This window comes from Microcebus murinus, chromosome 20 (assembly GCF_040939455.1).
Source record: "Microcebus murinus isolate Inina chromosome 20, M.murinus_Inina_mat1.0, whole genome shotgun sequence".
NCBI classification, from domain to species: Eukaryota; Metazoa; Chordata; class Mammalia; order Primates; family Cheirogaleidae; genus Microcebus; species Microcebus murinus.
In genome coordinates, this window is record NC_134123.1 from 9,888,962 (window position 1) to 9,914,068 (window position 25,107).

General features: G+C 47.7%; 1 protein-coding gene across 1 annotated transcript in view; it reads right to left on the minus strand.

Annotated features, from left to right (window-relative positions):
• The window catches only part of LOC105866535 (liver carboxylesterase 1-like), a 36,993-nt gene extending 23,829 nt beyond the window's left edge, over positions 1 to 13,164 (minus strand). The window contains exons 1-5 of the mRNA XM_075995652.1: positions 12,925 to 13,164; positions 9,153 to 9,357; positions 6,501 to 6,645; positions 3,340 to 3,473; positions 917 to 1,070 (exon numbers count right to left, since the gene is read on the minus strand). Coding sequence (XP_075851767.1) covers positions 917 to 1,070; positions 3,340 to 3,473; positions 6,501 to 6,645; positions 9,153 to 9,357; positions 12,925 to 12,976 — 690 coding nt within the window. The 5' untranslated portion in view covers positions 12,977 to 13,164. The remainder of the gene's footprint in view (positions 1 to 916; positions 1,071 to 3,339; positions 3,474 to 6,500; positions 6,646 to 9,152; positions 9,358 to 12,924) is intronic.
• Between the last annotated feature and the right edge of the window lie 11,943 nt (positions 13,165 to 25,107).

A 25,107-nucleotide genomic window follows, 5' to 3' on the forward strand; every position in this document is an offset into this window, starting at 1 on the left:
GTCAAAATAGCCACAGTGACAACCTCTAGGGAGGGGATTGTAGATAGTTTTTTTCTTCTTTGGGCTGATCCACATTGTTCCTTTCTCTCTAATTTAAAAATACAAAAGCATTTTCCCCGGAGTGTTCAAGTAGGAAATCGACAGGATTGAAAAACACAGCAATGGGCTGACCCTCGGCTCAACTCCAAGGCCCCTGGAGGCTCCTCACAGCTCCCAGCACCTTCCAACCGGGTTTCCCATCCCAGCTGCCCTCAGTAGCACCCCAGTCCCAGCCCCACACTGGCAGGACATCTCGTGCCACAGGCTGTGTCTGTGCCCCACATCCCCTGTCCCCTCCCTCCCCATCCTGCGCTCCATCGTCCTAGTGTCCTCATGTCCTCCCCCAGCCCACCTGGTCCCTCATCTAGACATGGCTGCCTCCCTCTTGGGTGTGGGGGGCCATCAGACCACCTCAGAGGAGGTTCTTGCCTGATCTCAGTGCTCATGTCCCCTGGACACGTAGATCTGGCTTCAAGCCAAACAATGACTTCTGTTCAACTCTTGTGTTTGTCTCCACATGTGTGTAATTTATACCCACCCCTACTGCCCAGGGGAGGTGAGCTGAATCCTGGTGTTAAAATGAGGAGGAAGGAGAGAGCGAGCTCAGCCTAGCTGCCAGAGGGGGACTGCGGCCAGTGCAGGCTGGGGCCAGAGATTCTAGTGGCCCAGGATATAAAGCTGAGCTTTGAGCTTCCTGCGGGCCAAGGAGAGTTTGTACATTAGCTCTCCACTGCCTGATGCTGGGCAAGGAGGAGGGTCTGTCCCCAATCCAGGCCATGTAAGCAAAGGCGCCCGGGGCTGGGTGGGCTGGTCTCCAAGAGTTCCCATCAGTGGCCACATCAGCCTGGGGGTGGGGCCTGGTGCCAGGAACACTTACAAGGACAGAGACACTTTCACCTCCTGTTGACTCTCCAAAGATGGTCACAGAGCCTGGGTTCCCTCCAAAGTTGGCGATGTTGTCCTGGACCCAGCGCAGCGCGGCCACCTGGTCCAAGTGGCCCCAGTTCCCCCGGCTGTGTTCGTCCCCTGTGCTGTGAGAGAACAGGCTGGGGTGGGCAGCACAGACGCCATGGCAGGGGTCTCAGACTATAGACGGGGCTGGGGGCTCTCTGTGATCCTTCCAGAATAGGCTGGGCTTCCACACCCCTGACACAGGGTCTTCCCCTGCCTGCCAGTGCCAGCATGTGCCGTTGTAGGGCTCCACATTCACTCATCTCCACACGATTTACTGAGCATCTACTATGTGCCCAATTCTGTCCTAGGAGCTAGAGCACAACTGAGAACAAAACAGGGAAAATTTCTTACACTGAACTCATAGTACAGACCACAAACACACAGATAAACACAGAATAAAATACCAGGCAGTGAAAGTGCTTTGAGGAAACATAAAATGGGGTGAGGGGAAAGGCAGGGGTGGGCAGTGGGTGCTACTTCAGATCACATGAGCAGGGAAGGCCTCTCGGACGCTGTGACATTTGAGGAGGAGCCTGAATGAAATGACCACATGAACCTTGCAAATATCCAAAGAAGACGATTCCAGGCAAAAGAAACAGCAAGTGCAAAGGCCCTGGGGCCCAGCGAGCACAGTGTGCACGTAGGAGGGGCAGCTGGGGAGGGCGCTGTGGCCTGGGGAAGCGTGTTGCATGTCACCCCAGGTGACCTGGGAGCCGGTGCAGGTCTGTGCAGAGGAATGACGTGACTCACTCTCTGCCTTATCTCTACATGTGGAATGTGGATCAGCTGCAGCACAGAAGTCGCAGAGCGACACAGTGAGTGGCCGTGATAACAATCCAGGCCAGAGCCAGACAGGCTGACCAGGGTGAAGCAAGGGAGGGGGAGAAGCAGCGGGACTCTGAGCACATCTCATAGGTGGAGGTGGGAGGATCCGCAGCCGCCTGCGCGCGGGGTGTGGGGAGAGAGAAGGGTCCAGGCTGCCCTCGAGGCCTGTGTCCCGGGCAACTGGGAGGACGGAGCCTCGGCAGCTGAGCGGGGGCACTGGGACAAGCAGGGTGTCTCTGCCTGGGGAGGGCGTGGGAGTCGTGGCTCAGTGTGTCCATGAGAAGAGCGAGGGGCCTCAGGCAGCCCGGGGGACAGAGGAGGCAGCGAGTGATGGCGTCTGGGATTAAAGGAGAGGAGGCCAAACCACGGGCTCTCAGTGCCCTGAGGACCACTGGGAACTAGTGGAGAGGGAGGGGGAGGGAGAGACACAGAATCCCAAGGACAGGGACGAGGAGGGACCTACCAAGGGGCTGAGAAGCAGCAACCTGTGGGGTGGGATGAGGCACCAAGGGCAGGGAGCCTGTCACGGAGGCGTCAGTGGCCCTGTGTGGCTGAGGCTGAGAGCTCAGGGAAGGCTGGGCCGAGGACAGGTGAGGTCATGGGTGACCATGATGGGAACAGCCTGGCGGCGTGGTCAGGGGAAACTGGCTGGCGTGAGTAGAGGACAGATGGGGGAGGGGAACGCAGACAGGACACGGAGCAGTTTTCCAGTAACGGGCAGCAGGGACGCGGGCCGTGGGTGACAGGGATGTGGAGTCTCGAGGAAGGCGAAACCTCGGTGACTGGCCCGGGACACCCACTGGCAGGCCCGGCAGAGCCGTCTTCCTGCTCCCTGGGTCTTCCCAGGAGTGAGCGGGTCCTCCCCACCTGCCCGTCAGATGTTCTGGGTCAGGTGCACTGAGAAAAGGCTCACAGTCACGTGCCCGGAAGGAAACCTGCTTCCTGTCCCCACAAGAAGCCTCTAGTCTTGACTGCTGCATGTGCCAGATTTCTAGCAAGATATGGGGTGAGTGCGCCCCGACACTCCTCCAGGGAGGGTGGCTCCCTGGGCTCAGATGTCCTGATGACCTCCCGTCTCCAGCCACCCATGCCTTCCCCCACAAGCATTTGCTGAGCACCTTCTGCGAGTCTGCCCCTCCCTTCCTTTTGAAGAAAAGGAAGTTGTCTGAACCTTCCATTGCTGTGAAAAGCTTGATGGCAAAATGTGTAGTATGCTAGGGCAGCACAGGTGAAAAGGAGACGAGAGGAGGCCACATGTGGGCTGGGCGTTGCAGGATGAATAGCAGTTTGCCAGGTAGAGTGGGCATTCCAGGCAGAGATTATAGCATAAGCAAAAGCTCAGAAGCAAGTAGATTTGTGTGGCTGAGTAATGAGAAAGTAAGGGGGTCCAGTTATGAAGAGACTAGGATGCCTTTTATAAGGGACTTAGCAAAGGTCTCCTGAGGGCTGACATGACCGGACCTGGGTCCTAGTACCCTCACTTTGGGACCTCAATGCAGGGAGGACAGTCCAATGTCTTACCTGAAGAACCCCACGATGCCCAGACGGTACTGAATGGCCACCACCACCACGTTCTCATGGGCGGAGAGGGCCAGGCCATCATAGGTTGAGGCCCCGCCCACCACCATACCACCTCCGAAGTTCCACACCATCACCTGGACAGGGAGGGACACCCACACTGGTTATAGGAAGCAGAGCTGGGAAGGACTCAGAGGATGTCTGGTTTGTCACCTACCACTTGGCCATGACTCAAGCAGGCCATTCCCCAAAGTCCACCAGTGCCCAGCAGGATTCAAAAGATAAGCTCTGTTCCCCCAGACCCTCCCAGCTAGAGCCCAGGCTACCAACCCACTCCATGCGCCCTGGCTGTTGCTGTCTTTGTCCCCAGCCCAGTGCCACCTCCTCACTCCACAGGCTCTTATCACTGAGAACATCTCCACGGGAACAATAGCAAAGGCTAAGGATGGCCTGGTCTCCCTGACACTCCCGTCACCCTCATGCTGGACCTTCCGATCTCCTCTATGTAAACGTGGAGCAGCCCTTGCATTGCAGCTGCGTCTCAGTTAACTCTTTTGTGGTGAATTGAACTTCCCTGAGCAGGAGCGGTTGTCTCAAGAAGCACACATGCCCCGATGGTATCGCTTCCTAATATGCCTCCTTCCTGCCTCCCCCAATCCTAGCCACCCTGCAAAGTCCAGCCTGGAATCCACCCCCTCCAGGAAGACTTCAATCACTTGACCAATGTTATCTGAGTACCTACTAGCCGGGGACTGTGATAGGAACTGATGACAAGAGTGGACACAATGATTCACAATTCATGGTTCTCACATTTAAAGAGCAGGTAAGCAGTGGGAGGGGCTAAAATAAATATTAATATACTATATTAATAATAATATAATAATAACAGTTAATTTAAAAAACTTATAATATGAACTATGTACCATGTACTGTCTAAGCACTTTAAAATAAACCATCCATGAGGTAGATACCAATGTTGTACTGTTTGACGGGTTGGAAAACTGAGGCACCTAACCTGCCCAAGGTCACACAGCCCAGTGGTAGAAGCAGGACTGGAACCCACACAGTTGGTTCCATGTCCAGGTGCTGAGCTGCCCAGCACACTGCAGCCAGTGGCCACAGCGCAGCAGGTCTGCTGTCAGGTGGGGTAAGATCCCCCCTTCCCCTCTAAGGTGTCACAAGCGCTTGCTTTTCACGTTTATCCAGGGGCGGAGACAAAGCTGGGCAGTGAGCACGGAGCACTCACACCTGATGTCCCCCATTTCCAGGAAACAGAGGATCAGAGAAGTTAAGAAATCGCTGACATCTCTCAGCTAGTCAAAGGCAGAAGCAGGATTCAAACCCAGACCCTGCAGTTCTGGAACCCGTGTCCGTACTAGAGGTTCTTCTGCCTGCAGCTCCCAGAGTCCCTGTTTGTCTGATCCCTGCCTCCTGGGGACGGGCTGAGGTTACTGTCATCTTTGAGTGACAGCTGAGCCCACGGGCTGGGCTGCGGTAACATGCTGAAGTCAGCGTGTGTCTGTGCAGCCCGAGCGCAGGATCCCTGAGGGCGGGGCTGCTGGAAGTGGTTTCATGTTCCTCCTTCCCCGAACCCCAAGTCTAACCTTGCGTATGAAAGCGCCCTTCACACAAGTCAGTAGTGGGGTGCAGGTCGAGAGCTATGGTAAGGACCTCGCTAACAATAATGACAATAATTAGTCTCTGTCCCCCTGTTTGCTTCTCTGTGACTGCCACTCCAGAGCCACCCAGCTCGTGTCCATAACAATTCTTAACTTTCTCCATAGATAACATCCCTTTTTGAAACCTAAAGGTAGTTTTTAAGGTATCTTTGTCTCCACATGGCAGTGGCTTGACTGGCCCACGCAGACCAGCGGCCCAGAAACCAACTCAACTGGAATTGTGACCCCAGGGACCGAAACAGCACAAGAAGGCAATTCTTACACCCCTATAATTTTGCCCCAGTTAACAAACCTAATTGCCTAATCCCTGGCCTGCCAAACTATCCTTAAAAACCCATCTGCCAAATTCTTGGGGAGGCAGATTTGAGAAATTTCTCCTGTCACCCTGTTCAGCACTTTCACTATGTGGAATAAAACACTCTGTCCATTGCACCCCCGACTGTCTCAGTACACTGGCTCCTCTCTGTGCAGCAGGAAATGAACCCGGGTGGGTGGCCACACACAGTGGGTATTGAGTACATAACAGAAGAGCAGACGAATGAGGGAGGGAGTGAGCCTGTGTCCCCACTTCCTTGTGCCTTACAAACCACATATGGGGCCAACATGTCCTAAGTTCACAGACCTCCTTGGCCACTCCCAGTACCGTGCCAGGGTGCTCCTGGGACACTGGCTGAGTGCTGACACCTTCCCTTGTCCACCCCTGCCATCATCTCCTTTTCAGCAGAACTTCCCCTCCCCCACCATCCAGCCTGCAGCTGGCAGCCTGCCCATCTCTAGCCCTTCATTATTTGGGATATGCTGCCTCACAGGGTCACCAGCCTGTGCCAAAGACTATTAGGGTAGAAAATTAGCCACAGTAAAATCCCAGAGAATTGCCAAAGGCAAAAGAAACTGCCTCTTGGGTGGCCCCAGACCCGGCCCCCACACATTTGTCATAGGACAGTGAAAATTGTCACAGATGGATCTCAGTGTGCTCCCTGCAACCCACATGCCTTGATGTCCTACTCCATGTCAAAGATCACTAGTTTGAGGATCAAAAGACCTGAACCAACTCTACTGTGTGACCTCCCCTTCCCACATCTGGGCCTCAGTTTCTCTATCTGTAAAGGAAGAGCTGGGTTGTTGGCTTTTCTCTGTGATTCTTTCCAGCTCTAACACTATTGAAAATTATGTCTCAACCGTTCTGGGTAACAGATTCTTATGCCAGCAACTAAGAGTACTCACTGCCACCCTTCAGTTAGCATGAGGGAACTCGGGACAATTAAGATGTGTGTTACAGATGTGCAGCAAACTCCTCCAGTGGGTCCATGTCACTAGGGGAACTGACATGTGGAAACTTGTGTTTCCCGTGTGAGCCTGCGGCCCCTGAGCAGTCCTGGCCTGGGCTGCCCCCTCCCCAGCTGTCTTCACCCCCTTCCCATCTGCACCAGAAGACCCCGTGATAGTGGAATCAGCACGTCTGGGCTAGGGGTTCCCACGGCTTACCGGCAGCCTGCTGTTCTTCCTCAAGTCAGCAGGAGTGTAAATATTCAGGTAAAGACAGTCTTCGGACAACTTGACAGTAATGTTCTCCTTTCTGTTGGTAAGGAGGTTGGAGAGCATCTGCCCTTCCACTGGGTCCTGGAGGCACCTGGGGAGGGGAGAAAGAAGAACCCCTGAGGTTCAACCAGACCCGAGCAAGGTGTTTCCAGGGGCTGGACCAGGAGCCTGTAATTGGACTTGCCATTGCCAGGCCAAAGACTCTGGAATGGGAAAGAGGCATCTGGGGTCCAGGTGGGGCCCCAGGACTCGCTAAGGCCTCTCAAGGCCAAGCAGAGTGAGATGGGCTTGGCACCTCTCCCCTTCCCGGGGCTTTGGGATGCCCTGGCTCAAGGAGAGGAGGCTGCAGAGATGCTGACCTTCCCCAGGAGGTGACATTTCCCACTGTCTGTGGGGCGCTAGATGGTGGGTGCAGGGTGACCCTGTTCCTCCACCAGGTAAACATGTTCCAGTCCATGGAAGACTTCCATACACCATGAGAAGTCACTCAAGTGGCAGACAAATATTTAGGGTCTCCAACAGGTCAGGGGTGCAATCTTTGTGGGACAACATCTGCATTCTAGTCCTGCCTCAGCCACTCATTTGCTGAGTAACGTTGGGTGAATTCCTTTCCTGCTCTGGGCCATAATCTGCCTGGTGTAAGTGAGGGGAGTGATTTCTAGAAGGTTCCTGCAGTTCTGACATGCCAGGGTTCTATTATCAACTCATCCCAGGCAAGAGCTGTTGGTTGCCCTCGTGAAAGATCTCAAAGATTCAACGTAGATGAAAATTAGTAATATTCATTGAGTCTTCCACGTGTGCTAGATGCTGTTTTAAGTACTTTTTCTGTACCATCTCGTTTAAGCCTCAGATGGGCCCCATGAATCTATTATAGGTTCTATTATTATCCCAATTTTATAGATGAGAAAACCAAGGCACAGAGAAGTTAGAGAACCTGCCCAAGGTCACCTAACCAAGAGACCCATGCTATGCAGTGCTTGTATTTCCACGTAAATTATAAGTGACATTCCCAGATCTCAATGTACCCAGAAGGCAGGCATTGCAGCCGCCACTGTATGTACGAGGACTGAGGCACTCAGATGCCAGGAATGATGCAGCTGTCAAATGGCAAAATCAGAGTCAGCAAAGATGACTTCCTGATTTCCACCTGGGGAAATTTTTCCCCACATCACCAAGAATAAGGGGCAGGATACCCATAAAAAAAATAAATTCAAATGTCAAAAAAGAGAAAAAAAATTCAATGTCACTAGTATTCAGATAAATGCAAAATAAAGAGCAAAATATCAAAAACCAAAAAACTAACCCTAAACATTGGCTCAAACCTGGTGAATGGAGATTTTCATATATGAAAGGAAGGAGTATAGTTAAAACATTTGTGGAGGAAATTTAACAAAAGGTGCACACTTTTCACTCAGAAACATCATTTTTTTTGAAATTTCTTCTAAAATATTGATGAATGTACATAAAGGTTTAGATATAGGACGTTCATCACAATACTACTTATATTATCAAAATATCAAAAAACAACTTAATAACACCAAATAAGAGACTGGATAAATTAATTATGGTTCAATATTCAATGTAATGCAGCTATTAAATGTCATATTATGTGATTTAATCCCATGGAATGATGTTCCTGATGTACCTATGAATGAGAAAAGCGGGCATCCCAGCTACCTATATAGAGGATGCCATTTTCAAGGGAAAAATATGCAACAGATAAACGACTAGAGAAACACCATCTAAAATATTAATAGCAATTCTCTCTGAGTGGTGGAATTGACCATGATTTTAATTTCTTACTCTTCCTGCTTTGTACTTTCTTAATTGCCTATAAGAAGTATGTCAAATTTACAATCAGAAAATAAAAACAGGAATATTATTTCTAAGAGAAAGGAAAGGAAAGAACTTAGCCAGAAGTGGGATCCCAGAAATTATTAGAAACGCCTTGCTGAGGACATGAGTAATGCCTGGGTTGACGCATGCAGGTGTCCCTGGTGCCCTGGGCAGGGGAGCTGTGAGCCCAACTGCCCAGGCAGGCAGGGCGACCAACCATTGCTCTGTTCCGGAATGGGTGGCCAGACACACTTGGGTGCTGAGAGGTCGCCAAGTCCACACCCCAGTACACTCCCCACCCACACACCTCCGCATGCACCCCACCCCCAGCTGCTGTTAAAGTGCAAGTCAGAAGAATTAATAGGATCATTACTTCTGATCACCTGCTCAACTGCTTTTTGTCCAGAGCACTTACCACCTTCTAACATATCACATTATTCATTTACTAATTTGCATATGCTTATTGTCTGTCTCACTGTGCTATAATGCAAGCTCCATGAAACTAGGGATCTTAGTTTTGTTCATTGATGGATGCCAAAAACCTGGAACATGCCTGGCACCCAGTAGGTGCTCAATAAATATGTGTTGAATAAAATATTCTGGAATATTCTGAGAGTTCTGGACGTTCTTAAGGTTCTACAGTGTCCTTAAAGATTCTAGAGCAAAGTACAAGCCGATCAGGGGGTTGCGGGACTCCGTCCTGCATCACTTTGGGGCAAACCTCCCCACTGAAAGGTGCCAACGCCAACCCCACGGGCTTACATGGGCGGGTAGGAGGTGGTGTTCTTCACAAAGTGCCACGGCTCTGCAGGCTGCGGCGGAGCAAACCTCAGGGATCCGAGCGGGGGCTTGGCAAAGGGCACTCCCAGGAACACGGCCATAGGCCGTGTGAATCCTTCCAGGTGGACGTGCTTCCCCCGGACTTTGCCATGCACGGTGGCCACCACAGGCGGCGAGGACGGGCGACCTGCTGGACAGTGAGAGGAAATGAGGACACGTCGCAGCTGCAAGGCTGGACCTGGATTCCGGGGGGGGGGGGGTTGCCACTTTCTAGGCGTGTGACATTGAATAAGTCACCTAAGCCCTCAGGCCTCAGTTTCTCCCAATGTGAAAAAGGGGTGAGGGTCACTGTCCTTCCTAACTCACAGAGCTGTTTTAAGGAGCAAATTGGAACAGGAGGTGGAAAAACATGGAATGAAAAACAAATGCAAGAAAGAGAACCGCTGGGAAGAACAGGTCACTTGGTCTCCCTCTGAGAAGCCTCTGGAACATTTATCTATTACATCCTGCACTGGCCGCATACAGGGTGACAGGTGAACAGGAGGTGGCCCCTGGTCCAGGACCAATGAACCTCACAGGGAGAATGAGCCACATACACACTTGACCTCAAATCCGGGAAGAAAGTGGTGGTGTCCTGGGAGAGGGACCTGTCAGCTGCTTCAGGAGGTAGAAGAGGGGCGAGGCCATCTGACTGGTGGCACGTGGAGGCGCTGGGACCTGCAGCAGGAGGGGCTGAATGAGGGGAGATGAAGGCAGGGAGTGGTGTGAAGCAGAGAGGAGAGAATGTGCTGAGGCTCAGAGACAGCAAGATGCACAGCCTTCCCTGGGCAGGGCAAGTGGCCTGAGGGCACCAGGTGGAGGCTACGGGGAGAGGAAAATGACCCTGGGATGAGAGAATAAGGTCACAGAGGGACTAGAATGCCAGGCTAAGGGCTGAGGTTTTATTTCATAGAAAAGTAAGCAGCGGGAGGTGTTCTAGAGGAAGGCACATAAGCTTGAGGAGGACTCTGCCGTGGCTCAGAGTGGGACATGCAGAGGAGAGAGACGGGGGCAGAGTCCTGGCCGCTCCACTCTGCAGAGCAGACGATTCTTCCCCCTGAGCTGACGTCCATGTCCCTGCAGCTTCCGTGTCATCCCTAGTTCCACCTGCCAGGGGACCAAGCTGACCTAATGTGATCTAGGGGCAGGTGGCCTTTCAGATGCTTGATCATGCCACCCCCCCACCCCAGTCCTGCCTGGCCTCAGTGATCTTGATTTCTCTAAGCATCCTTCCCAGGAAATTGTTTCCAGCCTCTTGTCCTCCCTGTTGAGGTACTTTGGTTACAAACATTCAATTTGTCTTTCAGTGTGTGTGGCCAGAAGAGAAAAGAATAAGTCTCATAGGAGAATATCCAATGAATTCAGAAACTCTTTATGCAAAAACTCCTTATGGTTACAAAACAGTATCTCTGTCTCATGTTATTAATAGCTGATCCTATACTGTGGACATTTAGGTTGTTTTCTTTTGTTTTTATTGCTAATTATTACAAATAACGCTGAGATGAACTTCCTTGGAAGGCTGGAATTGACGTGGCAATGGGGTGGCCTTGCAGGCGACTTTGCAATTTGTTTTCTTTGCAATTTCCAAGTTTTCTGCACTGAGCACAGATGCCGGTTCATAATTAAAAGACAAATTATATGAAGAAATATGGCAACATCTGTACAGGATTTTGAAGGACTTGATCCCTGAGCAGATGTGGGGGACGTGAGAGGGAAAGAGATGAAGAAGCTGCGTGTGAAGCTGGCCTCAATTCAGACATTTTCAGTTTAGGTGTCAGGGAGACATCCTGGCAGAGATCCCACAGGGTGTGGGCACTTTAAGACTGGAAGCAGGTCGGGTGAGGACCATCCACCAGAGGGTGAGGTGAGCACCATGAATGCGGTGACTTCATTCAAGAGGCCAGAGTGAGATAGAAGAGAAAGAACTAAAGAGAAAGCTCAAGGACAGCTACAGTTGACACTGGGAATATGTCAGAGCAGGACCAGGAGAATGTCAGGGCATCGTGGAAGCCCAGGAGAGAGGAGGAGGGTAAAAGCAGAGAGGACAGCACTGGGCCTGGGTTTTCGAGCTGTGTGACAACTTTCAGCATGGATGAAGTGGCCAGAAGCCAGAATGCCAAGGGTGAAGAAGTGGGTGCATGTGTGGGAGGCACAAGCAAAGACAGGAACAAGAGCAGTTTCACTTGATGTTACATGTAGTGTGTACATAGTGGGCACTTGCTACATACCAGGCATACATTCCAGTTCCTTTAAGTTAATCCTAGAAAGCCTTGCTAGGTAGGCATCGACATGCCCATTTTACAGATGAGGAAACCAAGGAATTGGAGTAGCCTGCAAGGACTTGCTAAAGATGGAAATGGATGGCGTTGCCAGGGGTAACCAGAGGTGAAGGGATAGTCCAGTCCACATTTGGTTCCTTTCACACTGCCCTTACATGCAGTTCCAGGCCTGTCTCTCACAGAGTTTCCCTGCCAAAAAGAAGACAGAACCCAGACAGGGCCTGGGCTGTCAGGGCTGATGGGGGGACCCCTGGCTCCGGACGCAGGAGCCAGACATAGACCAGGGCGTGGTTACCCAGGAGACCTTGGTCAAGTGCATTCTGCTTTGGGAGTCTCAGCGTCTCCATCTACAAAATGGCACAGATGTAGCTCGAGGTCCCTCTCTGCCCCCTGCATTTCCCACGTCTGCCACTGTCTTTACTCTCAGCGTTGCCACTGAGGCCTTGCTGGTTCTGGAGGCACTGTCCCTCCCGGGTCCAACCGTCCCAGAGCCCACACGCCAACCACCTCCTTGATAGGTTCCCACGCCCTGGGCCACCATCCACCTGCCCTAGTCACCCCAGAGCCAGTACCAGACATCTAGGGACAGCCCTGTGCCCCCAAACCCCCTGAAATTACTCAGTAGCCAGTGCTAAGCCTGCTCTCTCTTCCAGGGAAACCACAATAAAAGCCCTTGCCCACCTCCCAACCCTCTTGACTATTCTGGTGCTTCCCCTTGTACCCCGCCCCGGCCCTCCCCAGTGTGCACCCCTCCTCCTGGGAACTGTGACATACTATCTTTTCTGTGGCAACTGGCTTCTGATACATTGCCCTGACCAAACCTCAAATACTCTATTTATTCGCCACATTTATAAACAACTACTTCATTTATCCAACCCTTCCCTGCACTTCCTCTATGCCAGGCACTGTCCTAAGTGCTCTAGAAACAACCCATGCCATCCCCACAACGGCCCGATGCAGTGGGAGTGTCAGCACCCCTGTTTCAGAGATGGGGTAACCGAAGCACAGGAAAGCTAAGCACCTTGCCCAGAGACACGCAGCTAGGAAGTGCTGAGCCACGATTCAAACCCAGGCACTCTGGCTGCGGAGTCTTTGCTTTCGATATTCCTCTGTGCTACTCCGTGATCCAGCCTGGATCTAGAATAGTAATCAAGGGAAATGAAGCTGAGCTCCAAATTCCTCATTAGCCACCAGCCCCCTGCCTGTGGCACATGCGGTGCAGCTGCCGGCTCAGGGTGACTCTCCTCCTCTGCCTCTCAGCACTGGCCGGGGCTGGCTGGTCTCCACCGCTCCAAGTCTAAGTCCAGGTCCAGAGGCGCGCACCTCCGCACACCCAGCCCTGTCGTGCCTTTTCCTTGTACGCACCTCTGCTCACCTCGCCCCAGGACAAGGATTCCCAAATGCACCCCTGGTATTTGTATTAAAGAGGAACTCACCCCAAGCCTTGGAAGTGGCAAGAGTTGCCAGGAACAGAGCATAGAGCCACATCGTGGAACTGCAGCAGCTCCCAGGATCTGTGAGCTGTCCGCGTCTAGGTGCTGTGCTGAGAGGATGCGCCTTCCCGCCCCAGAGCCTAGCCCGGCCCTGGAGTTGCCTCCACCCAGCCAAGGATCTAAGCAGGGATAAGAGAGAAGCTCTCTCCACTACCAAATATCTCCCTGGACTTTTATTGGAACCTCCCAGCCGCACCCACCCGGAGTTCAGCCCTTTTATGTAAATAGTCCAGACTGAACTCTCTGATTCAGGTAGCCACAAACTTGCCAAGCAACTTGTTACAGAAGAGTTTCTCCCTTGTGGGTCTCTAACCTTCCTGGGCTGGGAGCTTCCCAAAGGCCAGGCACAAGCAGGCAGATGCCTTTAGGCAAGGGGGAGCAGGGTCCCCAGAACAGGCTCAGAAATATTCACAGCAACTCACAGCCCCACAACTGCTCACCTGGGCAACTTAGGACACATCTCTTAGCTTCCCTGGGCTTCTATTTCATAGAGTTCTAGGCTCTCGACTTTAGAAGCGATTTTAAATTCCATCCAGTCTCCTTTCTGATGCCTAAACTTGCTTTACAATGGTTACTGCCAACTGGCCCAGCCTCCTGTCACATACCTCCAGGGTCAGGGAACTCACTCCCTCTCAAATCAGGGATTTTTAGACAGAAGGCAAAAATCCATCTTTCCACAGTCCCTGGCTATAACCACCCATCCATCCATGTATCATTCATTCTTTGAACATTTACCACAATGCCTGGTACTTGGCTGGGTGTTATGGACACACAGGTAAACTCAAGACATGGTTCATCTTATCAAGGAGCTCACCATTAGTAGCAAGACAGATATGGGGGGGGGCGGCTTGCAATGCATGTGAAAGCACCAAATTAGGGGATACAAAGTTCTCTGTAAAGTGCCATTTACAAACTGCTGGGGACAAAAGGGAGACACTTAAAGCCTCTTCCAGAGGATCATCAAATGCCCATCAACAGGGAATTTGTTAAGCACACTCTGGTACCTGGCCAAGGAAATATTATATACTCACTCAAACTAGTGATGCACATGTCTATACATTACGACAAGGAAAGACAGTCGTAATCTACTGTGCAAGGGGCATAAACAGGTGATAAAACTGTTGAGCCTGCTTTGGGAAACAGTTTCGCAGTTCCTGGAAAACTTAAGCACAGAGTTACCGCATGACCCGGCAATTCCACTCCTAGGTAGATTCTCAAGAAACTTGAAAATGTGTTCACGCAAAAACTCATACTCAAATAGTACTATTATTCATAATATCCAAAAGAGGACTAACCCAAATGCCCATCAACTGATGAGTGCATAAATAAAATGAGGTCTATCCACAGAGTGAAATGCTATTTAGCCATAAAAAGAACATGCCACAATATGGATAAAACCTATAAACATTATGTTAAGTGAAAGAAGCCAGGCACAAAAGATACATATTGGGTGATCGTTTATCACAAGAAATTTCTAGGATAAACAAGTCCATGCAGAGAGTAGATTAGTGGCTGCCAGTGGAAGAGGGAAATGAGGGGGATGAAGAGTGGCTGCTAATGGGCATCAGGTTTCTTTTTGGGGTGGTAAAAATGTTCTGGGATTAGATGGTGGTGATATTTGCACAACTTTGTGAATATACTAAAAGCCACTGAACTCTACACTTTAAAAAGCTGGATTTTTGGCAGAATCTGGGGAAGGGGAGGCAGTGCTATATCTGGCCACGAAGGTGGCAAGAGGCAGCCCCTACAACAGCCCATGAAGCAGGCCAGGAAGATGCATGAGGAAATAGGGTGTTCAAGCAGAAGCAAAAAGAGGAGCAGAGGAAACTGGAGGAGCTAAAGTGAAGTCTGCAGGGAAGGACCCCCTGGCCACAAGAAGAATTAAAACATCTGGTGTAAAGCAAGCTGTTCCTTGTGCCGGAGGCTCTGGCGACCTTTGGTTCCTATTTAAACATCTGTATTCCCTGCCATGACACCTTCTGCCACCTATAGTTAAAATGAAGTGCTATCTTGGAGCCTTTTGTACATTAAAGAATAAATTTTGTTTACAAAAAAAATGAATTTTGTGGCAGGTGAATTATATTTCACTAAAGAAACATTTTTTAAAATCCAGTTACATATAATATGATCACATTTTAGCAATAACATATATTTTTATTTGTATAGGAAAGTCTGTAAGGTTGTGTATGTATATAAAATTAGTAGCACAATAAGCATTTCCTGGCTGTAATTTTGTGTTTACTTATTTGTATCTTCCCTATTTATTCATTCATACATTTTTGCTACCCAACCAGGTTCATTTGCCCACTGGACAGAGAAGAGCCGATGTACTGAGATAGTAAGGGTTGCAATGGAGAAAGAGTTTTATTCTGCTAGCTCTAAATGGGAAGATGGGAGAAAGTTTCTCAAATCTGCCTCCCTGAGAATTTGAGAGGCAATGTTTCTAAGGGTAGTTTGGCAGGCAAAGGATTAGGCAATTAGGTTTGTTAATTGGGGCAAAACTATAGGGGTGTAAGAATTATCTTCTTGTGCTGTTTTCGTCCCTGAGTTCACAATTCCAGCTGAGATGGTTTCTTGGGAGGGGCCATTGCTCTTGGTGGGTCATCCAATCCAGTGGGATGCTGGGCCTGGAAGATACCTTAAAACTACCTTTGGGTTTCAAAAAGGCGATGTTACCTATGGAGAAACTTAAGACTCTTTATGATCACCAGTTGCATGGCTCCAGAGTGGCAATTATAGAGAAGCAAATTGGAACAGCGACTAATTATTATCATTATTGTTAGCTAGGCCCTTACCACAGTTCTCACCTTGTACCCTGTTATCGATTTGTATGAAGGGCAGTTTCACACTCACTTGACAAATACCACGTGGCAGGCATGGGGCTGAGAGTTTCGTCTGCAGGATCCCAATTCTCAAAACTACTCTGTGAAATCCATACTAGCATCTCTTGAAGCTCAGTGTGGTTAAGGACCTGGCCTAAAATCGCACATGAAATAAGAGGAAGAGCTGATGACTAACCCAGTTTGTGTGGCTGCACAGCCCATACTCTTAAGCACTCTGCTTTTTGTGTCAAAAAATATTGAGAACTCAATTTTGTTGTTGTCCCAAGCACATGCTTGATGGCCTGGGAGGAATCTTGTGCAGCCTCTCTCTCTCTTCTGGCTTCTCCTCTGCCTCAACCCTGCACAGTGCCCCTGCCTTCCTGCTGGTCCCTCTGCGTCCTCCAGGCTGCCAGGAAGGATGGGGAGATGGCTGTGGTGCGGAGCTACTCAGAGGGCGACAGACGGTTGGAAACAAGAGAGGAAGGATTCAGAGGAGTTCAAGGTGATCCTGCCATCACCTTGAACTTGGACTTCCAGCCTCCAGAACTGGGAGAAAACTAATTTATCATGTTTAAATCACCCAGTCTGTGATATTTCACTCTGACAGCCTCAGCCAATGAATCTGTAGTCCCAACTTTCTTCATGTCCAGAGGAGACCAAGGCCCAGAGCTGGGAAGGGCTGCCTCAGCTCACGCAGCAACTCGATGGCAAAGTCAGGACCAGAAAGGAGGCTTTGACTTCTGCCACGTCGTGGATGAAATGGACGGCAGCCATTTCTCTTGCTTTGACACACTGGGGCAGTGTTCTCACTGCTGACCTTATCCCAGGATGAAACACCTTGATCTTGTCCACAGTGGCATTGCCAGTTCATTGGTCCAGGGTGAGGGTGGTAGGGTGGAGGGGTTAGAAAAGGCCAGAGGAGGAGGTGGGTGCCTGGAGAGCTGTGTTTATTTCCACTGTCATTTGGAAAGCTTGGGCTGACCAATACTGACACCAGGAAGGATTGGGTAACCAGAAGCCATAAAGCACGTGACAACCCTAGAGATGTCTATGGATACTTGCCCAAGGCTGGAGGTTGTAAGTGAAATGAAGCATCTAGAGACCCAAATTCAAAGAGAGAGGATACTCATCAGCACTCATTCTAGCCATGAGGCAGTCTGGTGACAGGCTGGGGCCCTGTGGTGGGGGTAGGGGCTTAGGGATAGCATTAGAATCAGTCCCAGAGGTGACTCACTCTACAAAGCCTGACTTGTGCAAGGGTTTCTTCCTTCTTTATTTTTATGGGAAAAAGAAACAAAGATAATAAATTGCACCCTAATGAAAATCTCTACCCACATGGGACAGTTTCCTCATTAGACACCAAGTTTCCACTCCTGTGGCACAATGCACACATGCACACCTGTTAACCACCCTGCCTTGCGGCCTAGCCAGCTGGCCTTCATAACCTGGGAAACAGCCCTAGCCCTTGGACTATGAAGACTTTAAGGTGCTGTGTTAGCAAAATATTGAAGATAAGGAGGAATTATTCTCCCAATCCACTGTTTAATCACATACCCACCAATTCTGCACAGAGGTGGCCACTCCTAGTCCTTCCCCACACTTGGCTGTAGCCTCTGTATCCCATTGCTGGCTCAGGATGACTCCAAGCTGGAGTCTATTAAGCCCATGCCAGATCTCAGCTTTGCAAAAGTGTATAATTCCCTGTGTCACTTTAGCTGTCAGCAGTACATCTCTTGTTTAAGCGGCAGTCGACTGAGGCTATTGCCCTACCCTAAGGTCTCCCTTGTGGAAGTGAATGATGTGGAGATTAAAACCCTGGGAACTGGCCGTAACTCCTAAGGAATTGGATAGACGTTTGGGGATCATTTCTAGAAAGAGAGGGGTTAGGAGAGAGGGGTAGCTCTGGGTGAGGTCTCTCTCATGCACGATTCACCATGGACCCCACTCTATGAATGTGGAATTACGACACTTTCCAATGCACCCCAGACATAAGCAGTGTTTCTCAAACTTTAGTTATTCTCATACTGATTTCACATTTTTTTTTTGCCATATTAGCATGCCAACTATATTAGCAGTTTTTTTAAAAAAAAATGGGTTAACTCTTTTTACTTTTACACACTCATTGGAAAAGGAGATTTTATATCATTTCCATGAGTGGAAGACCTGGAGAACTTGCCATGAAATAAAGGTAAGCATGAACAATGTGTCATTGTACTTTTTAAAATTAAAATGAGGGTAAAAATAAAAAGTAAATAATGAAATTTTGAGTAATAACACATCTGGTTTAAAAAGTGTATAACCAAAAAGAAGTCACTAAATGGAAAACCTGAACCATTGATGGTCAATGACTGATATAAAAAGTGACTACCTTGACCACCATCATGGCCACCAGTTAGGTGACAAAGCACTGGCTTTGACGAAGGTCTTCATCACTGCAGCCTTTTCCATGAGCTTCAGGGAACGTCTTCTTTTCAACATTCAGATCATGGAGCAGAAATTACCTTCTGTTAACACCTTCCAAGGCTCTTGATGCTGTGTAGTAATTAGGGGGTCAGACTTCCTGGGGTCAATCCGATCCCAGGATTGACCGAGTCAGAGCATCTAGGGGAAATGTTGGCCTGCATGTGGGTCCCAGAGGGGAAAGCTGTACTCCCCAGGGACATAAGTGGTCATCTTCAATGCACAAACAACTGTCATTCAGCCCATCTACATTAGGCGATCATTTTGGGATAGCTAAGGAAGAATATATGGTGAGAATAAACTATGGTAGAAAGTAGGACCTGAATTTCCATGGCTTATTTTTTGCTTATGTAAAGTACTAGAGTGTTGTTCAGGTTAACAAGGTGGCTGTCCCTCATATGGTCATTTGGAGATCTAGACTAGGGTGTTAGCAAATTTTTCCTATAAAGGACCATGTAGTAAATATTTAGACTTTGCTGACCATATGGTATCTGTGGCAACTACTCAACTCTATTGTAGTGGTAGTAGCCACAGACAATACATAAGTAAATGGGCATGGCTGTATATCAATAAAACTTTATTTTCACAAGAGACTATGGGCCAGATTTGGCACTTGGGCTATGGTTTGTTGACCCCTGATCTAGATTTTAGTATAGTTTGATATAAGGAGGACTTTGCCTTCCTTAAGTCATGGTTTCTAAAGTTGCCATGGGTATTGATTGTAGTCAGTGGGATGGGGGAGGAGTGGGGAGGAGGGGCCATGGCAGTTTCCATGGGCCGGGCCTGGAGGTTGCTCTCCTCACTCCCACCCAGGGTCCATTCCTGAGAACTTAGTCACATGATCATGTGGTTGCAAAGAAAGCTGGGAGGAGGGTGGGACAGATTTTATGAGACTGCCAGCATCCTCTGCCACAAAAGTATCCATTAAGTAATGGCATTAAGTAATGGATTTGATATTAGTTTTTTTTTCTATTATACAGCAAGATAAATACATAACCCTTATATAAATGCTTTAAAGTTTATATACCATTTAATATGATCTTGCTTAACTCCAGGAATAAGTGCACTATACTTTTATAAATATTGAGCTTTGTTATATCTTTGATTCAAATTACAAGAGCCTGATTATAAATACAGGCCCTGTTTGCTGGGAATACTCTACAAAGCCTTCCTTTATCCTTTACACAGAAATCAGAGGCATTCATATACACTAAGAACAATCAAATTGAGAAACCAATCAAAGACTCAATACTCTTCACAATAGCAACAAAGAAAATAAAGTACCTAGGAATATACATAACTAAGGAGGTAAAAGACCTCTACAGGGAGAACTATGAAATGCTGAGGAAGGAAATAGCAGAGGATGTAAACAGATGGAAATCCATACCATGCTCGTGGGTAGGCTGACTTAACTTAAAGTGTCTATACTACCCAAACCGATCTACAGATTCAATGCAATACCTATTAAAATCCCAACATCATTCTTCACAGATATAGAAAAAATAATTTTATGCTTCATTTGGAACCAGAGAAGACCCTGTATATCAAAAGCAATTCTAGGCAATAAAAAAAAAATGGGAGATATCAATATGCCAGATATCAAACTATACTACAAAGCTCTAGTAATTAAATCAATTTGGTATTGGCACAAAAATAGGAATATTGACCAGTGGAACAGAACTGAGAACCCTGATATAAAACCATCCTCATATAGCCATCTAATCTTTGACAAAGCAGACAAAAACGCCCACTGGGGAAAAGAACCCCTATTCAATAAATTGTGCTGGGAAAACTGGATAGTCACTTGTAGAAGGCTGAAACAGGATCCACACCTTTCACCTCTCACAAAAATCAACTCATGCTGGGTAGCAGACTTAAATATAAAGTATGAAACTATTAGAATTCTAGAGGAAAATGTTGGAAACACTCTCCTGGACATTAGCCTAGGCAAGGAATTTATGAAGAAGACCCCAAAGGCAATCACAGCAGCAACAAAAATAAATAAATGGGACCTGATCAAACTAAAAAGCTTCTGCACCACCAAAGAAACAGTCATGAAAGCAAACAGACAACCCACAGAATGGGAGAAAATTTTCACATCCTACATATTGGATAAGGGGCTGATAACTAGAATCTACTTAGAACTCACGCAAATCAGCAAGAAAAAATCAAACAACTCTACCAAAAAGTGGACAAAGGACACGAACAGAAACTTTTCTAAAGAAGACAGAATAATGGCCAACAAACATATGAAAAAATGTTCAACATCTCTAATCATCAGGGAAATGCAAATCAAAACCACACTGAGATATCACTTATCTCCAGTAAGAATGGCCTTTATCAAAAAGTCCCAAAACAATAGATGTTGGCGTGGATGTGGAGAGATAGGAACACTCCTACACTGCTGGTGGGACTGCAAACTAGTTCAACCTCTGTGGAAAGCAATATGGAGATACCTTAAAGCAATACAAGTAGATCTACCATTTGATACAGCAATCCCATTACTGGGCATCTACCCAAAAGTGTCAAATGACACTACAAAAAAGACACCTGCACTCGAATGTTTATAGCAGCACAATTCACAATTGCAAAGCTGTGGAAACAACCCAAGTGCCCAGCAATTCATGAGTGGATTAATAAAATGTGGTGTATGTATACCATGGAGTACTATTCAGCTTTAAGAAACAATGGTGATATAGCACCTCTTGTATATTCCTGGATAGAGCTGGATCCATTGTACTAAGTGAAGTATCTTAAGAATGGAAAAACAAGCACCACATATACTCACCAGCAAATTGGTATTAACTGATCAGCACCTAAGTGGACACATAGGAATTACATTAATTGGGTATTGGGCAGGTGGGACGGGGGAGTAGGGGGAGGGTATATACATACACAATGAGTGAGATGTGCACCGTCTGGGGGATGGTCACACTTGAAGCTCAAAATTCTGGGGGGGGGGCAAGGGCATTATCTGAAATGTTAAAATTTGTACATAATATGCTGAAAAAAAAGAAGGAAAAAGGATGATTCAGAAAGACATGTAAAAATTTAGATCCAAGGAGTTCGAAACCAGCCTGAGCAAGAGCGAGACCCCGTCTCTACTATAAATAGAAAGAAATTAATTGGCCAACTAATATATATATAAAATTAGCCGGGCATGGTGGCGCATGCCTGTAGTCCCAGCTACTCGGGAGGCTGAGGCAGCAGGATTGCTTGAGCCCAGGAGTTTGAGGTTGCTGTGAGCTAGGCTGACGCCACGGCACTCGCTCTAGCCTGGGCAACAAGCGAGACTCTGTCTCAAAAAAAAAAAAAAAAAAAAAAAAAAATTTAGATCCAGAAAAGATTTAATTATAACCTAGAAAGGACTCAGAAATATCAAAGTGTAGATTATACTATAAACATCTACCTCATTACAGAGAAGTTTTTGTGTTTTCTTGCCACGAGAATTATCGTTGTTCATATGCATGAATGCCCAGAACTGTCGGTGGCATCTCCTAATGGTACTGGGCATTAAGAAATGGGCAGGATTTGGAGAATCAGAGGAGTCATTAGGTAGGGTTAGAGGCTGCTTGGGGCGACCAATTGTACTGGCTGTGTGAATAGAGGACAGAGATCGTGATTGCAAACTAAAGGAAGAGACTTCATCCCTGGACAATGGGGAGCATTGAAAGGCTTTCATCCTGGGAATGATGGATGACAAGGGTGTTACCCGAAGTAGCATCAGGCAGAAGCAGACGAGCCATTTGGCGGCATCAGTAGGGTTAATCTGAAAGGCAACCTCCTAAATATTCCTGGGGAGGGTGGAGGGTGAGCTCTCCCTTCCACAAATGGTTAACATGCTTTCCTCTGCACATGAAAGCTTGGCTTTTGGGGTTCACAGAGGACTCAGCAAAAATAAATTGCATAAGCTTCTCCAAAAAGCTGGACTGCACTAACCTTTGCCCAAATCCCAGGATCTACGGATGCTGGCCTTGTCTTCTCACTTTAGAAGGTCATGGGAGGGATGAAATCTGTAGAATGACTCGAGAGCTGGTGGGCAGCTGTAGCCCTTCTGATATGCCCACAAACATTGTGTGGCTTATCCCTATTTTTCCTTCTCTGAGCGCAGGCCAGGAGCACATCGGGGTGGGTACAGGGGTCAGGGAGGATGAGCCAGTCCTCAGTCCCCCTCCATGCCCCTCCAGGCTCCAAGGGCTATTCGTGCTATACACACACAAATGTCATTTTCGAATACCAACAGCATGCACACCAAGATATGCAAATTCAAGCCAGATATTCACATTGCACCTATTGGATTGACAAGAATCTTTACCACTACTCTTTTAGTGGTAGTGACAAGGAGTGGGAAGAGTATGGGAAACTAGGAATCTTTACCACTAATGTGAGAGATAACTTAGTTCAATCTTTCTTAGCATCAATTTGGCAAAATTGATCATAACACTTAAAAGGAGCATATCCTCTGTCCTAGCTGTTTGTATGAACCATGTTCTTTCTCTATTCTGATGCTTTGACATCTGAGGCCTTGCTAACCGTAGAGGGACTAACCCTCCCAGGCTCAGATACCTTCCACAGATATTAAGCCACTTGCCCGATAGCGTGCCTTTCGTATACAAACTGACACATCCAGAGCCCGCACCCCCAACTGCCTCCTGCGGGGCTCGCGTAGGCCGGACCACACCCGCCCACCCTGATCACCCTGTGCAGGTGTCAGATGGAACAGCCCCTGCGTCCCGGAGCCCAGTGAAATTATTCAAACTGGCCAATCTTAACCCTGCGTGCCCTGTCTCACCTCCTCCTTCCCATGGAAACCACAGAAAGGGCTCTCACCCTCACTGCACGCCCACTACCTTCTGACTGAACCCAGTGCGTCCCCATGTGGCCCCTCACCATGGCATGGAGTGTCCCCTTGTCCTGGATCTCTGAGTAATAAACTATGTTTTCAGTGACAGTTGTCTCCTGATCTGTCTGTCATCCTCGCCATACCTAAATAATAATAAAAACTATGTTTTTAAACACTGCTTTCCAGAAATAATTCTGAATGAGCCCAAAGATGTGTTAGATGCTCACTTCAGTGAAATTGAGTATAGTAAAAATTATAAAATAATTGGATTCACCAACAATAGTAAATGGTTAATTTATTGAGTATTCATACCATGGAATGCAATGTATTAATAGCTGTCAAAAATGTAGAAAATATTTGAGCACCATAGTTTCAAAAAATAAACAAAAAAAAATAAAAAAAAAATGTAGAAAATATTGTTGTTAAATGCTTATGTAAAAAAAAGCAGTTCACTATTTCCTGTGAGAGAAAGAGAGTCAGTCAATTTTCATTTCTTCCCCAAATTCTTCAAAAGGACAGTAAAATACAGTTTTTAAAGGTATAAACCCACAGGAACAAGCAGTGGGAGAGGAGACGACAGCATTTTGGGAGCTAGAAAGTCGGCAGAGCAATGACAACTGCTTTTAGAGCAGGGAATGTGGAAGTTGACACAGAGAGGAGACAGCCCCAAGCAAATACAAATGCAGAATGCAGACAGAAGACTCTCTGATTTAGGGGTATTAGGCACCTGTGAAAGTGAGGGTGTAGGTGTCCCTGACTTACGCCCATGGAGAAGGCAGCTCTCCCCTTTGAGATCCACCCCAAGGACAAAGTGTCTCACTGGCTCTCTTCCTCTGCCAGACCTAGCACTGGACTGACCCCAGGGACTCTGATGCCCTCATTAATTATAAGAGAGGATCAGAAGGACTGCATCAAAAGTCAATGTAATGTGATTTCTGTCCAAATATCTGAGTGTAAAAATGGAGAAGGCCCCTGAAGCTCAGGAAATGGCTGCAGTAAAAATGCCTCTTGATAATAAAGTCAAGGCCTGGCCACCAACTAGGGGTCATGATGATGGACAGGGTTGTCCCTGCCCTACTAACTGACCATCAGTGTCCATTTTTCATATTGAGGAACTTGTTTTCAGAAATATACTTCTATAAATCTATTGTTGCATAGGGTAAAACTAATCAAGGAATTATATAGTAATGAATAAGAATCAAAGTGTACCAGTCCTTTTATTTATTTATTTTTATTTTTTTAATTTCAGCATATTATGGGGGTACAAATGTTAAGGTTATGTACATTACCCTTGCCTCCCCCCCCCCTTGAGTCAGAGCTTCAAGTGTGTCCATCCCCCAGACGGTGCACATCGTACTCACTATGTATGTAAATACCCATCCCCTCCTCCCCCCTACCACCTGCCCGACACCCGATAAATATTTTTTGTTTTTTTTTTTTAACATTTTGGTTACATTTTATATCTTTGACTCTACCAAGCAAGGGTTATAGGTTTGCCCTTCCCCTCCACAATGCTCACCACATCCCTAAGATGTGGATCTACCCCCACAACCGCCAAATCTCTGGTGAACACCACCACCCTTTGAGCACCATAGTGTTAATCAGTCAGTACTGATTTGATGGTGAGTACATGTGGGGCCCATTATTCTGACTTTGTGTCACCTCACTTTGGATAATGGGCTTAAGCTTAATCCAGGGTAATATAAGCGGTGCTAGCTCGCTGTTGTTTCTTAGAATTGAGTAATATTCCATTGTAAACATATACCAAATTTTAATAATCCACTCATGAATTGATGGGCACTTGGGTTGTTTCCATGTCCTTGCAATAGTGAATTGTGCTACCATAAACGTTCGGGTGCAGATGTCTTTATGGTAGAATGTCTTATGCTCTTTTGGGTAGATGCCTAATAATGCTATTGCTGGGTCAAATGGTATTTCTATATTTAGCTCTTCGAGGTATCTCCAAATTCTTTTCCACAAAGGTTGCACTAATTTGCAGCC